General features: G+C 40.1%; 1 protein-coding gene across 1 annotated transcript in view; it reads right to left on the reverse strand.

The window, feature by feature from the left end:
* The window catches only part of DCDC1 (doublecortin domain containing 1), a 296,646-nt gene that overhangs the window by 196,724 nt on the left and 85,638 nt on the right, over positions 1-14,284 (reverse strand). The window contains exon 8 of the mRNA XM_075188616.1: positions 5,182-5,348. Within this exon, the coding sequence (XP_075044717.1) occupies positions 5,182-5,348 (167 nt within the window). The remainder of the gene's footprint in view (positions 1-5,181; positions 5,349-14,284) is intronic.

The following is a 14,284-nucleotide window of genomic DNA, read 5'->3' on the forward strand; positions in this document are numbered from 1 at the left end:
TTATTTTTATTTAAATCCTTTAAATGTGACGGCCATGAATAATATATATATATAAAAAAAAAAAAAAAAGTACTGTATTTCAGTCTCCCCTGGTTTGGCCTCCACTAGCTTATATTAGACTTGTTAATGACAGCCTCCCTGCTTGAAACATACTGAAACCGCAGCCTCCCTCATTCACTGACATGAGGAGGCCTCTTTCACACGTCCCCCCCATAGCAGTGTTTGTCCCCAAACACTAAAACTGAGCACAATGACATTCCAGTTTCAACACCCCACCAACAGCACAACTACATAACGAGAATGCTAATTAGAGCCAGCCCTTCCCATTATTGAAGGCAGTAAATGCATTTGCACATGTTACTTGTTACACTATTTTCATTGCTACCAGTGAACTGAAATCAGTTTGTATTTCAATATCCTCGGGGAAATTAAAGAAACAGCTACTACTAAGTCCCGAAGAGCCGCTGAGCGTATTAAAGGCGTAATAATGATCAATTATGGGCCCCCCCATCTGACAAGCCTCACTGCTGCTAGGTTTAATCAAACACTACTCCACTCCAATGCAAAGGAAAGTTTACATTACCAAATAGAACATGTATAATTTAATACATAAGGACAGAAATCATCAATGTTCATCATCATCATCAGCTATTTATATAGCGCCACTAATTCCGCAGCGCTGTACAGAGAACTCACTCACATCAGTCCCTGCCCCATTGGAGCTTACAGTCTAATATACCTAACATACACACACATACAGACTAGGGTCAATTTGATAGCAGCCAATTAACCTACCAGTATGTTTTTGGAGTGTGGGAGGAAACCGGAGCACCCGGAGGAAACCCACACAAACACGGGGAGAACATACAAACTCCACACAGATAAGGCCATGGTCGGGAATCGAACTCATGACCCCAGTGCTGTGAGGCAGAAGTGCTAACCACTAAGCCACCATGCTACCTCAATGTAGAAAATGAACATTGTTTCAGAATGTCAAGGTTAATTTTGTAAAGAAGTGCTGTGCTGTTTATACATCTGAATCAAGAGGGCCGTATGTATGTTGTGAAGGGCTTGTGGCCTAAATAGTATTTAAAAAAAAATTAAGGGATGTTGGAGGCGCAAAATTCTTGTAGGTTGCATTGGAGAGTTGGATGGTTTGTAACTTGGAAAACAATTGAAAAGTTTGGAGGAACAAATGTTACAATAAAATGTATTATTAGAAGAGATTTCATAACCGTCCCCATTATGTATAATATGCAGACCTGTAAACTCGCTCCAGGTTTTCTGGTAGAAGACAAGCTAAGAGATGACATTGCAGGCTTTAATTTACAACATCATCATCATCATCATCATCTATTTATATAACGCCACTAATTTTGCAGCGCTGTACAGAGAACTCATTCACATCAGTCCCTGCCCCATTAGAGCTTACAATCTAAATTCCCTAACATACACACACACAGTCTGTGAGAGACTAGGATCAATTTTGATAGCAGCCAATTAACCTACCAGTATGTTTTTGGGAGTATGGGAGGAAACCGGAGCACCAGGAGGAAACCCACGCAAACACGGAGAGAACATACACACTCCACATAGATATGGCCATGGTCGGGAATTGAACTCATGACCCCAGCGCTGTGAGGCAGAAGTGCTAACCACTTAGGCACCGTGCTGCTGGCCACACACAGGCTAATCCCTCCACTCGACCCAGACAGCGAGCAATCAGTTTTCAATTAGGCTACACACATGGGTGACCCAGTTGAATAGATCTTGGCAATTTGTCGCTCGGTCAGTGAGTCTGTCTCACACAGGGGCCTGTTAGTAGTCAGACGTTGACCACAGACGGAAACAGACATTTACAAATCGGATTTGAATTCAATTCTGAAAAGGATCTGACCAATTTTTGAATATATAATACTCAGGCGGACTGATCATACACACGTGCCAATATCAGGCCAACTTACTGATATTAATGCATGTGCTCGAGAAAAGTGAGTGCGCCAATTTAGTGACGGTTCCTGATTTATGAGAACCAATAAGCAAACAGTTCCTTGTAGAGATGTAGTTTTGTAATATCCTCTTTGAACTCGTCATTTCCTTTTACACATTACAGGAAATGAGCGCGAGACTTTCCAACATTCTAAACGGTTTCCTGTATCACACACTTGTAATGTTCTGCCGCATGAGGCTGTGTGGACTGGTAATATTCATACAAATAACTGACCTGGTTTTCTCATCTACCTGTAGTCCCTTAACAGCTGGGGGACCGTGGGTTGGCTAGCGTGGCTTTAAAACTGATGCAGTTACAGTAACACTGCAAGGGTGCACCAGTTGACTGTGCAGCACCAGGTGACTTCACCCAAAAGGTACTGGAGCAGGATTCCCGAATGAAGTCCTGGGGGTTAGTCTGACATTTTTATCACATTATTTTGTGTTTCCGCAATGTAAACAATATCTATGTGAAATGTTCTACATTGGCAAAGTGAGACAAATAAACTAAATATGTGTGTTGAATCGTTCTTTGTCCACGATGATGTTCACCAGTTGGGTTGACTTCGGAGTAGATTTTATTTTTTACAAAAATGTAACATTTCACTCTATATATTGTTTTTCTTTTTCTCCTTTGCAGTAAGTTTTCTTTACTTTCAGTATAAAAATTGTACGTTATTAGTTTACAAAGGCTTCATACCCACTGTCGCCAATTTCTGTACAGTACAATGCCTGTGGTCGGAAAATGAAAACTCACGTTCGGGAGTATTGCTCCAGCATTGATTATTTTTCAAAGCTTCCTGCTCATTCACTTGTGTTTACCGCAAGGGAACGTATTGGGAAAACCTAGGTGACCTCCAAACAAAAGTGAAAAAGCGATCAACAACTTTTGCTGGCGTAGTCCTTGTGTTTTTTACTGCAAAGCAAATGGCAGTGGGTATGAGGCCTAACCTCTCGAGAGATCTGAAGAACATGGACCCATGCTAACCACTGGCGGATACATATTCATACATCATGATTGTGCTTTTCAGTATGGTTTAGCTGATGTCAGGTGACATCAGGAACGCTATGTCACATGGTCACTGCACAACGGACATGCTGAACCAATGTCCTCTAGGGGCGCGTCCTCTATAAGAGACTTCCCTTACTATTCTGTTCCATAGACAGAAGTAAGAGGGTTTACACGCTGTATGAACAACCTCTCCTATTTTCAGGGTTTGTGGGAATGTAATGGACAATTCTAAAGGGTCCCACGCTGCTTGTATTCATCTTAACACAATATTAGCCTACGGCTAGTGACACTAGTATTTCAGCCCCATGTGGCCCAGCGCCAAGCACTGAACGTCAAGAACAGGGTCCCCTTTGGTCACACAAAGTTTGGTTACCAAGTTAGACAAGTTCTTAGCATACGGTCCAAGGTCTCGTCAGATCTCTATTAGCATCACTGGTGCATGTCAATCGTGTCAGAACATACATACAGTCCACTTGCCATCATCAACCAAGTGCATTTACTGTAGTGTCCCATAAAATCTGATCAAAACTGGATCACGATCTTCAATTTTGTGTAGCGAGCATTATACTATTATCACACACTGTTGATATAGTCAATGTAAAGCTTAAACTATAGCACAATAAAAAAAAACGTACATGCAGAATAAGATTGTGTCAACTTTGTGACCTATGATTCAATATTGTATTAATAATATACTGCATCTTCTTATTATTTAAATGTTGTCCACAATTGAAGTATACTACTGATAAAAAAAGGTTAAAAGAAAACCTTAACTGCAAAATGAATTAAAAGCTTGGCTTTACCACTAGTTCCCAATAAGCTAATATTTATTTAATTCAATTTTGGTATAAATGTATACAATATTTACTATTTTAAGTACAAATGTGCAAAAACCCAAAGCACCAATCAGGCTTCAGCTTTCATTATCCAACTCACACTTTATCGATTAAAGCTATTTGGTAATTGGTTGCTCTAGGTCAATGGATATTTGCAATGTGTCATGTTGTTAGCAAAAGAACCTCCAATAAAGATTTATTGCATTGAATATGAATGTCAAGTATACCTGTTAAGTAGGTATGGTTAGATGATGATCTGCATTAAATCACAGAATCTATTGCAATATTGTGTTTAATGTAGTGATGGAGTCAAGTTGGTAATACTGTAAGAATGATGTGCATGCATAATGTTCCCTTAACAACTGCAGATATTTACTACACAAAGAGTGTGGCTGGTTATTAATCATTTAATATATTCAACAATCGGAATTCAAATGCAGGTAAATAAAAGGCGGACAATCACAAAATTGATGAACCAACACGAAATCTATTATGGCAAGATGACTTAATTTGGTCATTTTTTAACATTAAGGGGTATATTTACTAAGCTGCCAGTTTGAAAAAGTGGAGATGTTGCCTATAGCAACCAATCAGATTCTAGCTGTCATTTTGTAGAGTGCACTAAATAAATGACAGCTAAAATCTGATTGGTTGCTATAGGCAACATCTCCACTTCTTCAAACCGGCAGTTTAGTAAATCTAGCCCCAAAAGTGAAAAAAGAAAAAAAATCTTACTTTACTATAAACTCCTATAGCCACACTTGATTTTAAAAGTTGACTAAGTAGTTGCTGGTGTCAGATTTGATAACATTTGCAGCAACTGCCTAGTCCAGATTGAAAAACCTTGAATGCTCTGGGTACACGCGTTTTTCTAAAGGTTTGCTTTGTATTTAACATCTGTTATATTATTTTATGACTAAAAAAAGGTATTATTTTGCTGTAATAAATCTGTTAATAGTTAATCATTTTTGCATTAATTCCACTTTAATAATAAAGAGTTATATGCAGGATTGAATATAAGAGACTGCAGAAGACCATTTTACTGGGTTTGTTGAGCTAGAGCTCATAGTATAGAATGTATTTTTCCCTTGATAAGATACTAGACACGGTCCACTATAGAAGTAGTGTAAGCTGTGCACAGTGCGGAGCAAGAGAAGTGAGGTCCTACAGAAGACAGATCGTTTCATCACTACAGCTTTGCTTGTACGTTGCAGCGAACGTGTCTTTGCATCCTAATTGGCAGCAAAGCACATTGTATACATGGCACACCTCTTTATGACCTAATGCTCAATCATTGCTTTGCTACAAGTAAAAGCACCAACAACAAATAATGTGATAACTCACCTGGTGGCAGAAATTCTTTGAAGATTTCAACCGTTGACGCAGGGCCGACAACACACCTTGGATATAAATCTTAACTCCTGTAGGGCTGAAACCTTCACCCTTAGAAAGCCACACAGGTCCTCGTAAACAGATGATAGAGTTTTGCAAGCATTTATCAAGCAGAGGGACTGTAGATAAAAAAAATAAAAAAGCATCAATATAAGATAAAAAATTAAATACTTTTTTTTGTTTTTAGCAAGGTTAAATTTTAGAGCTTAGCATTGGAAACAGGAATAATCTGTAACGTCAATAATATATGACCTGGGTTAAGTCTTAGCAAAAAGCGAGTGCTCCATGAATTGTGACCAGCATGGAAGAGTCATTTATACTGAGATACCCCTGTGTCAGGATCCTGAGCGGTGTGAGCACACCTGAATAGTTCCGAGGAGTATCTAACTAAGTGAACAGTGTGTCATGTTGTGCACTGATTGCCTTATCTTCACATTTATCACAGATGAGTTGGAACAAACCCTGCTGAAATTTACTTGCATTGTCCTGATAAGATTTCAAGACGTACTGGTCCCCCTGTTCCCTTTCCAAAAGCTGTAGAAGAATAGAAAAGCGTACTTGCAGAAATCTGGAGAGTGCAGTGATGTGTGTGCGCTGGCTGTGGGTCTGACACCTCTCCGTAAGTCAGAGGAAAGTCTCAAAGTCTGCACAAAAGCCACAAACGTGCTTTTAGTATTTTTTTTTACTAAACTATGTTTATATTTTTGATATATATTTCTAAAGTTCTGAAGTTCTGCAGCTTTGTTCCTGGATTGATTCGTTGAAAGGAAACACAAAGAAACAAACAAAATCCTTATTGCACCTATGTATAATAGTACACAAGATCCATGCCAATAAGCTTCTCCTGGCAAACGAAATATTCACTAATGATTTCAGAGCTGTATAATTAGGCTCCTTAGGGCTCATTCACAGATGCGCAATGGGGAAGATTCACAAAAACTGATGCACTTCATTCAGACACAAACAGGGGATGTGTTTTTAAACTGTTTTCCATGCTCTATTACCAATACAATCAATAGCACCGGTAGAGGCAATTAATACATGAGAAATAGGTTGCCTTGCGTTCTAAAATGTTACGTCTAGCGTTAAAACTTTAGGATTCAATTGCGGAAATGACCTCATAAGAAAGTATTCGTTCCATTTTTAATGCGCTATTTGGGCATTAGCCGACAGTTAACGAGTGAAGTTCTTGACTTTTAAGTCCCGCAAATGATGTGAGGATACATTAGTAACCCTGCCCTAAAACAATTAACTTCTTATACATTTTATAATGGGAGCGATCATTGTATAACACTGTTTGTAAATTCAAGTATTCTACAGTATCTCCAAGTTACACATATATACTTAATAAAATGTGAAACGATAACTGATAAAGATATCATCAGATGTTATGGACCACTTTACCGCCTGATTCATTAAGGAAAGTAAAAAAAAAAGGAATAATTTATCTCTGGGACAAACCATGTTACAATGCAAGGGGTGCAAATTAGTTTATTATTTTGCACAAAAGATAATCACTGGCTGCTTTTTCATCTAGCACACAAATACTTTATTTTAACACTGAAATTTAAAGTTGATCTAGGACATGCCCTACTCCAAATATAAATCTGTCCCCACATTTTAAATTTACCTCCCCCTCCAATGCAACATGGTTTTGCCCAGGTGCAAAGTTGCTCCTACTTTATGCTTTACTTTCCGTAATGTATCAGGCCAGTCTACAGATGGCTGTCCTTATCACTGACGTGCTGTCAAATTTCTGATTCTTTTTTATATATAGTCTCTATCTGCAAAGAAAGTTAGATGAGTATTTAGTAAAACATAATTATAATCTGTGAACAATCTATTTTACATCAATAACCTGTCATCTGTTATTGTCTTTTTCGTCTCTGATGTTTTGTTTACCTTATTGCTGAATAAATGTAATGGGATTTTAGCAGTACATAGACGTATATTTGGAATGTCTTCGGAATGTTCAAGTGAGACATACGATGTACAAATACTGAGGTCAGAGGGACCAGAAGTTCTCTCATGCTAATCAATAGAAGTGTTATTCAATAGATAAAAGTACAACATTGTTGACGTTGTTGTTTTTTATTTCAAACTAATCCAACATCTGCTATGTTTTATTGTTTACATGCTACTTGTCAAATCTTATTTTCCCTAAGATGCTTATGAGAGTGTCATTTTCTTAAATACTTATGCCTATCTAAATTTGAATTTTCCACCATTGAGCAGAACAACAAGCACACGACCGCTGCATTTAAAGCAATTTTTCACAGCTGTTTTGCTTTTCCAACGATCCCATTAAATCCAGGACGCATGCCTGTGAGGTTTGCCGCATTACAAGCCTTCAGAACAAAAAGCTTGATTCAAACACTGACTTGCAATTTAATGTTAAATGATTTTATTGGAGAAAATTATTCAGGGGGCAATCATTGTTGATCCTTCAATGAAAACTTAAATGAAAAAAAAAAGAGGAATTTTAGAACTAGATAAAATGTGATTTTTACATTTCGCCAGTTTGAAGGACGTCTGACATTCGACGATGATACATATGTGCTAAATAATGTAAGTTCCCCTCTGGTTTCTTGAATACAGCATGAGTCACGTCTTCCTTTAAACTGAACAACGTAACTGTGCATTAAATATGCTTGACAATCTTCTGCTTCAGCAAGTAGACCACAAAAAAAAAATGGTGTGAAGTGTTAATGCTTCCTGGTTGGTGATTGATCATCTGTAACTATATCTATGCCTTGTTCCATGAAATCAGGTTTGTGGTAATGGCTTCATCAGATTTTTGGGTTAAATTGAGAGTGAAGAGGTACTGTGCATAGAAATAAGAGTTGCCATGCTCAGGGCTGGCCGTGAAACAGCATGGCATCTAAAGGCGATATTCAAAACCACTTCACTCATCACACGCTTAGTGATTCTGAATGGGGTCCAGTTGCGGGGGACATTTGGGAGTTTTCCAATACCCTTTAAGTCTGTTGCGCATCCACCAATCAGGCCATCTCTTTGGAGTTAACAGGCGAGCATAACAGGTCAATGTATAGGAGAATGTTAATTAAATATCTCAGTGCACGAAATGACATACTTGAAAAGAGATTTTGCAATGGAGAGAATTGCAGTTAAAGAAAACCGTGCATTCACCAAAAAAAACTACGTACATAGAGAGAACCATAAATTTTTAGAGATTTACAAATCCCATATTTTTGTTTAAAGCCCAGCTCTTTGGAAAGGCTGCAGCTGCAAATTAGTGACCCTTATATTTTTGTCCAGCGCTGTGTGGAGTATTTAAAGGTCTCCTCTCCACAGTGGAAGCTCTTGACAACAAAGGATGGGACGTTTTGCTTATATTGTTATGTTAAGTACTTAAAATAGTTTTTTTTTTTAAGGAATCACCCCGAGCAGAGGAATTGCAGTGTAATTCTGGGTAATGTGGTGTAAATGAACACACATGAACTTTTGTTGTGTGGAGTAAATGAAGAAAGAGTGACTGCCACACTTACAGCTGTCTCAACTCACTTCACATTATTGTCATGCCCTAATGAGTGAACATGCTACTCACTCTCACAGCATCCTCGAGCATGTGGGAGGGGGTTAGTTCATTCTAATAAATACATTTGCAATTGATTTTCAAGTGCTACAAAATATATTTTGCACAATTATTGAAAAAAATATAGGAATCAGCTAGATCACTTAGTGGAGACATGGAGGTATATTTACTAAACTGTGGGTTTTAAAAGTGGAGATGTTGCCTATAGCAACCAATCAGATTCTAGGGCCTGATTCATTAAGGATCTTAACTTATGAAGTATCTTATTTCAGTCTCCTGGACAAAACCATGTTACAATGCAAGGGGTGCAAACTAGTTTTCTGTTTTGCACATAAGTTAAATACTGACTGTTTTTTCATGTAGCACACAAATATCAACTTTAAATTTCAGTGTACAGATAAGCTATCAAGTATAGTGTCTTTTAGTAAGATTACCATCATCATCAGCAGCAGCTATTATATAGCGCCACTAATTCCGCAGCGCTGTACAGAGAACTCATTCACATCAGTCCCTGCCCCATTGGAGCTTACAGTCTAAATTTCCTAACACTCTCACACACACACACACACACACACACAGACAGAGAGACTAGGGTCAATTTGATAGCAGCCAATTAACCTACTAGTATGTTTTTGGAGTGTGGGAGGAAACTGAAACACCCAGAGGAAACCCACACAAACACAGGGAGAACATAAGAGGCAGAAGTGCTAACCACTAGGCCACCGTGCTGCCCTAGTCCATCATATTAAATAGCCAAGAATACAGTTTCTAGTTGATAGTAGTGTAAGTGGATGAGTTTCACTTGGTTCTCAATTACATACACAGTCGTACATTCACAGATAGATATATTTTAAAATGGACCAGCCACCTGCATGTGATGAATGCAGCCATTTTGTGGGCTGGCTCCTTACTCATAAAAATGCAGCCTGTTAAATCACTAGTAACTAATGATACCAAAAGCAGCAGCTCTGGGAGGGGGGGAAGGTCTTCGGGTGCTCGAGCACCCCCAATATTTGTGTTGCCATTAACCATGTCTATGCATGGACTTTTCTGTCATATGGTGCAGGGCTAAGGTGAGCACCATAAATCACTTTAAATATTTGACTCCTATGAGTGAAATCACAGGACAGCAGGGCAGGGCGCACCTCTATTCCAGGCATCAAAGATCTAGGTCCAGTGGTGTCCAAAGTGGCACTTATACTAGTACACTGCAGAAATGAGCATGGTGACTGGCACAGTGAGAGAAACAAGGACAGGAGACATAGGCAAAACAAGGGGGGGGGGGTGGTCTAGTGAACGATAACCCCCCTCCAACAAGTCTGGGGCACTGTATAATTCAGGTGGCTGGACCCTGCTCCCACTTCACACGGCTCTGCTTGAACAGGGAGAGCTGTGTGCACCTAACAGTAGTGCACGCAGCATTGCACATGTATATTACAGGGATAGGAAGAGTTGGAGAGCAGCCAAGCACTGTCTAATATTATAGCCACGCCCCAATGCATGCTGGTCACGCCCACTGGTGGCGTGGTGTGGAAAACCCCCTCTACAAATCCTGCATTTGCCCCTGGGAGAGAAGTATGATTTCCACTCTCTTCTCCTGTCGCTGCACTCACTTCTGCTGGTGATCCGACAATGAGAGAGGTGGGAGAGGCATGATGGGGGGCAAAAGGCTGGAACCTTGTCTCTGGAACCCTTCACATGCTGCCTCCTGAGATGAGGGTTGGCACCTTGGCTCATGACAAGAACGGCCCTGACTAGCTCCTAGTGAATTGATAGGCTGAATATTGGTTCATCTAATGGGAATTACTGTCTGCACCGTGTGTAGGCAAAAGGTCAATTTTTTTTAAATCTCACATATATTGATTGAAAATGTTTTACTACAAGCAAGTTTATTGACTTTCAACATCTCTGCAAAAGCATATTCTGTGTAATTAGCTTATTGCAATTACAGCCATAGAACAAACATGTTCATTATACAATGATCAAATGCATTATCTGTTCAGTCAATGATCCGGATGAAATTCTGTAGCTCTGGGTCACAAACATCGAATGCGGTTCAGAGCCAATGTTTTGCAAGACTGTCACTATAATGTAGATATATATAATACCTATAATGCACGGGCAATTACACCAGATAAATGCTACCTAACTAGATGAATTATCTTCTACAACTTTATCAGTACGTTTCAAGATTTGAAGGTCTTTTAGGCCATTATGTATCGTAACGGAATGACAGAAAATCATACATTTTTTACCAGAAATTAAAATATTTGAGACATATACTGTAGCAAATGTTCTCTATGTTAGACATATAAATTATTCATGGTATAATGTGATATTTTCTGGGCTACTTAAACATATATGTTTCTATTAAATTAAGATTGTGAACATTAATGGTCTATTCAGTGGTGTATCTAATAGCCCAAGTCCACATCTGAGCTGGGAAACCCATCCGCCATTGTTTACCCCCCCCCCCTCTCCAGGGGCAGGCTGTGCTGGGGGCCAGGGATGCATCTGCCCCTCAGTCTGGTCCCATAGTTGGCTACATTGAGCTGGGTCACTGGACCACCTGTATTTTTTCCCTTTAAAATATTCCTTAAAGGCTGCTGAGTCGAGTCTTGCACTCAGGGCTAAAATTTTCCAGCCCCCCTAGACTAGAGATGCTCACTGACCCCTGTGTTTTGGTTTTGGTTTTGGATTAACTTTGTGTTTTGGTTTTGGATCCCCATTTTTTCTCTAAAATCCCTATTGTTTATTCCTAAAGTCACATAATTTGGCTCTTTTTTTGTTCCTACATTATTATTAACCTCAATAACACTAATTTCAAGTCATTTGCAGTCAATTTTTGTTAAGTGACAAGAACACTGCTACCCTTCCTGTTTCTGTGTGAGCAATGTCACTGAGCAATGTCACTAGAGACTGGAGAGTGACAAGAACACTGCTACCACTCCTGTTTCTGTGTGAGCAATGTCACTGAGCAATGTCACTGGAGACTGGATAGTGACAAGAACACTGCTACCCCTCCTGTTTCTGTGTGAGCAATGGCACTGAGCAATGTCACTGGAGACTGGAGAGTGACAAGAACACTGCTACCCCTCCTGTTTCTGTGTGAGCAATGGCACTGAGCAATGTCACTGGAGAATGGAGAGTGACAAGAACACTGCTACCCCTGTTTCTGTGTGAGCAATGGCACTGGAGACTGGAGAGTGACAAGAACACTGCTACACCTGTTTCTGTGTGAGCAATGGCACTGAGCAATGTCACTGGAGACTGGAGAGTGACAAGAACACTGCTACCCCTCCTGTTTCTGTGTGAGCAATGGCACTGAGCAATGTCACTGGAGAATGGAGAGTGACAAGAACACTGCTACCACTCCTGTTTCTGTTTGAGCAATGGCACTGAGCAATGTCACTGGAGAATGGAGAGTGACAAGAACACTGCTACCCCTGTTTCTGTGTGAGCAATGGCACTGGAGAGTGACAAGAACACTGCTACCCCTGTTTCTGTGTGAGCAATGGCACTGAGCAATGTCACTGGAGAATGGAGAGTGACAAGAACACTGCTACCCCTGTTTCTGTGTGAGCAATGGCACTGGAGAGTGACAAGAACACTGCTACCCCTCCTGTTTCTGTGTGAGCAATGGCACTGGAGACTGGAGAGTGACAAGAACACTGCTACCCCTGTTTCTGTGTGAGCAATGGTGCTGGATCTCCTGGGGAGGGAGGTGCTTATGGAATCCAAAACTCGCAAGATCCTACAACGCAACAATGACGTTTTGCCTCGATTCAGATCCGAGGACGCGCAAAAGTACTGAGCCGGCTCGCGAGCCTACTCGGATCCCCTAAGTTCGGGTGGGCTCAGTTTTCAGAAAACCGAGCCCGAGCATCTCTACTTAAAACTGTTTTTAGGAACATAATAACTATTTGGGCCCTGTGTCTTTCAGGCGAGTAACTTACCCGCTTAATTGTGGTCGTTTCCAATACATAGAGTGGTACAAAAGGGAAATTCAAAGTACTTGCTTCATTAAAATCAAAAATTGAAGAAACTTAAAGTGGAACCAAATCCAGAAATCAAAGTGCACTATGTTAATAGTCATAGCTCTGATCACTTACCTTTTAGCACTTGTTAATGCTGGGTCTTTGTTCAAAAATTAAAGATTGGTTTGTAAGGCTCCTAAAAATATGTTGTTGTCAGGTGTTCCTCTGGCTTACTAACATAGTCTGTGACTATAATAAAGCAACAGTATATTAACTATCATTTTCGTCATGCTTACTTAGAGCTGAACTTTTTAGCCTCATGCTTCTGAACAGTGACATTGATTATTTCCCTTACTATGGAAACTAATTCTGTGTTTTATTATGAGCTGCAGTATTTGTTTTAACTAGGTTGCAATCAATGAAAGATACCAGTAAGAAAGTAGAAGGAACAGGTGCACACTGAGTTCACAGATTACCATGCAGCATGTACACTGTGGTAGACCAAGACAACAGAACTTCTTAATGTAACCTATTAGTAGTATATCAAATAGACTATGTAAGAACATAAAGGCATTTTCTTATGCATGCAAATTATGCAGTAAAAACATGATTTTATGGAGATTCCTCTACAATGAGGTGTCACGGGCATAAATAATTCATGATACGCAGGGTAATAGTAACCTCTGCTCCTACATAATTCTATTACAGGTACACAGGTTATGAATGCAATATATGAGGACTGCCTCATTTTCAGGTAAAATAAAATGACTCTCACACCTTAGGAGCATTTGCAATTTTGACCCTCTGGGAACAATGGCTGATGACACTATTGTACACCATACTTGTCAACTTTTTCTCGTTGGCTTCAGGGAGATCCTGGGGGGAGGTGGGCGTGCGGGGGCGGGGCTTGAAGAATCACATCATTTTGGCCTCACCCCCTAAACGATTGTCACAATTTTGTCCAATTACAGCAGAGGGTGGGGCTAAGATGATGCGATATTTGCGTCATTAAGCCCCGCCCCTCCACTTATCTATTGTGGAGGCAAGACCCCTGGAGGTTGCCCTGCTCTCCCGGGAGCCCAGCAATGCGTGAGTCTCCCGGACATTCCGGGAGAGTAGGCACTTATGCGTTAAAGAAAAAACAGCCAATGAATCTCTAGAGACTGAACTGTCCTTTACATTTCTGTCTCCATTACTGAAGTCATGTTGTCTTACCTGTCAGTCTTTGATTAAATCTTGGTCTACATGAAAATGGCCCCCTCCATAAACATCAATACATGGACATAGGACACAATTTCTGAACTGTGTCATCATGCCACAGATGACGACGCCAACCACGTCTTGTACTGGCTCAGCTTCAGGGAGAATGTCAGACTCTTCAGGGAGTGAGGGAGATCACTCCTATGTCAGGGAGTCTCCCGGACATTCAGGGAGAGTTGGCAAGTATGTAGTACACCATATACATCCAATACAAATGAAGGCATTAGAAGTTAGCATATCCTTAACTCTGGGCCAACAGCGG

Source organism: Mixophyes fleayi, chromosome 10, assembly GCF_038048845.1.
Source record: "Mixophyes fleayi isolate aMixFle1 chromosome 10, aMixFle1.hap1, whole genome shotgun sequence".
NCBI classification, from domain to species: Eukaryota; Metazoa; Chordata; class Amphibia; order Anura; family Limnodynastidae; genus Mixophyes; species Mixophyes fleayi.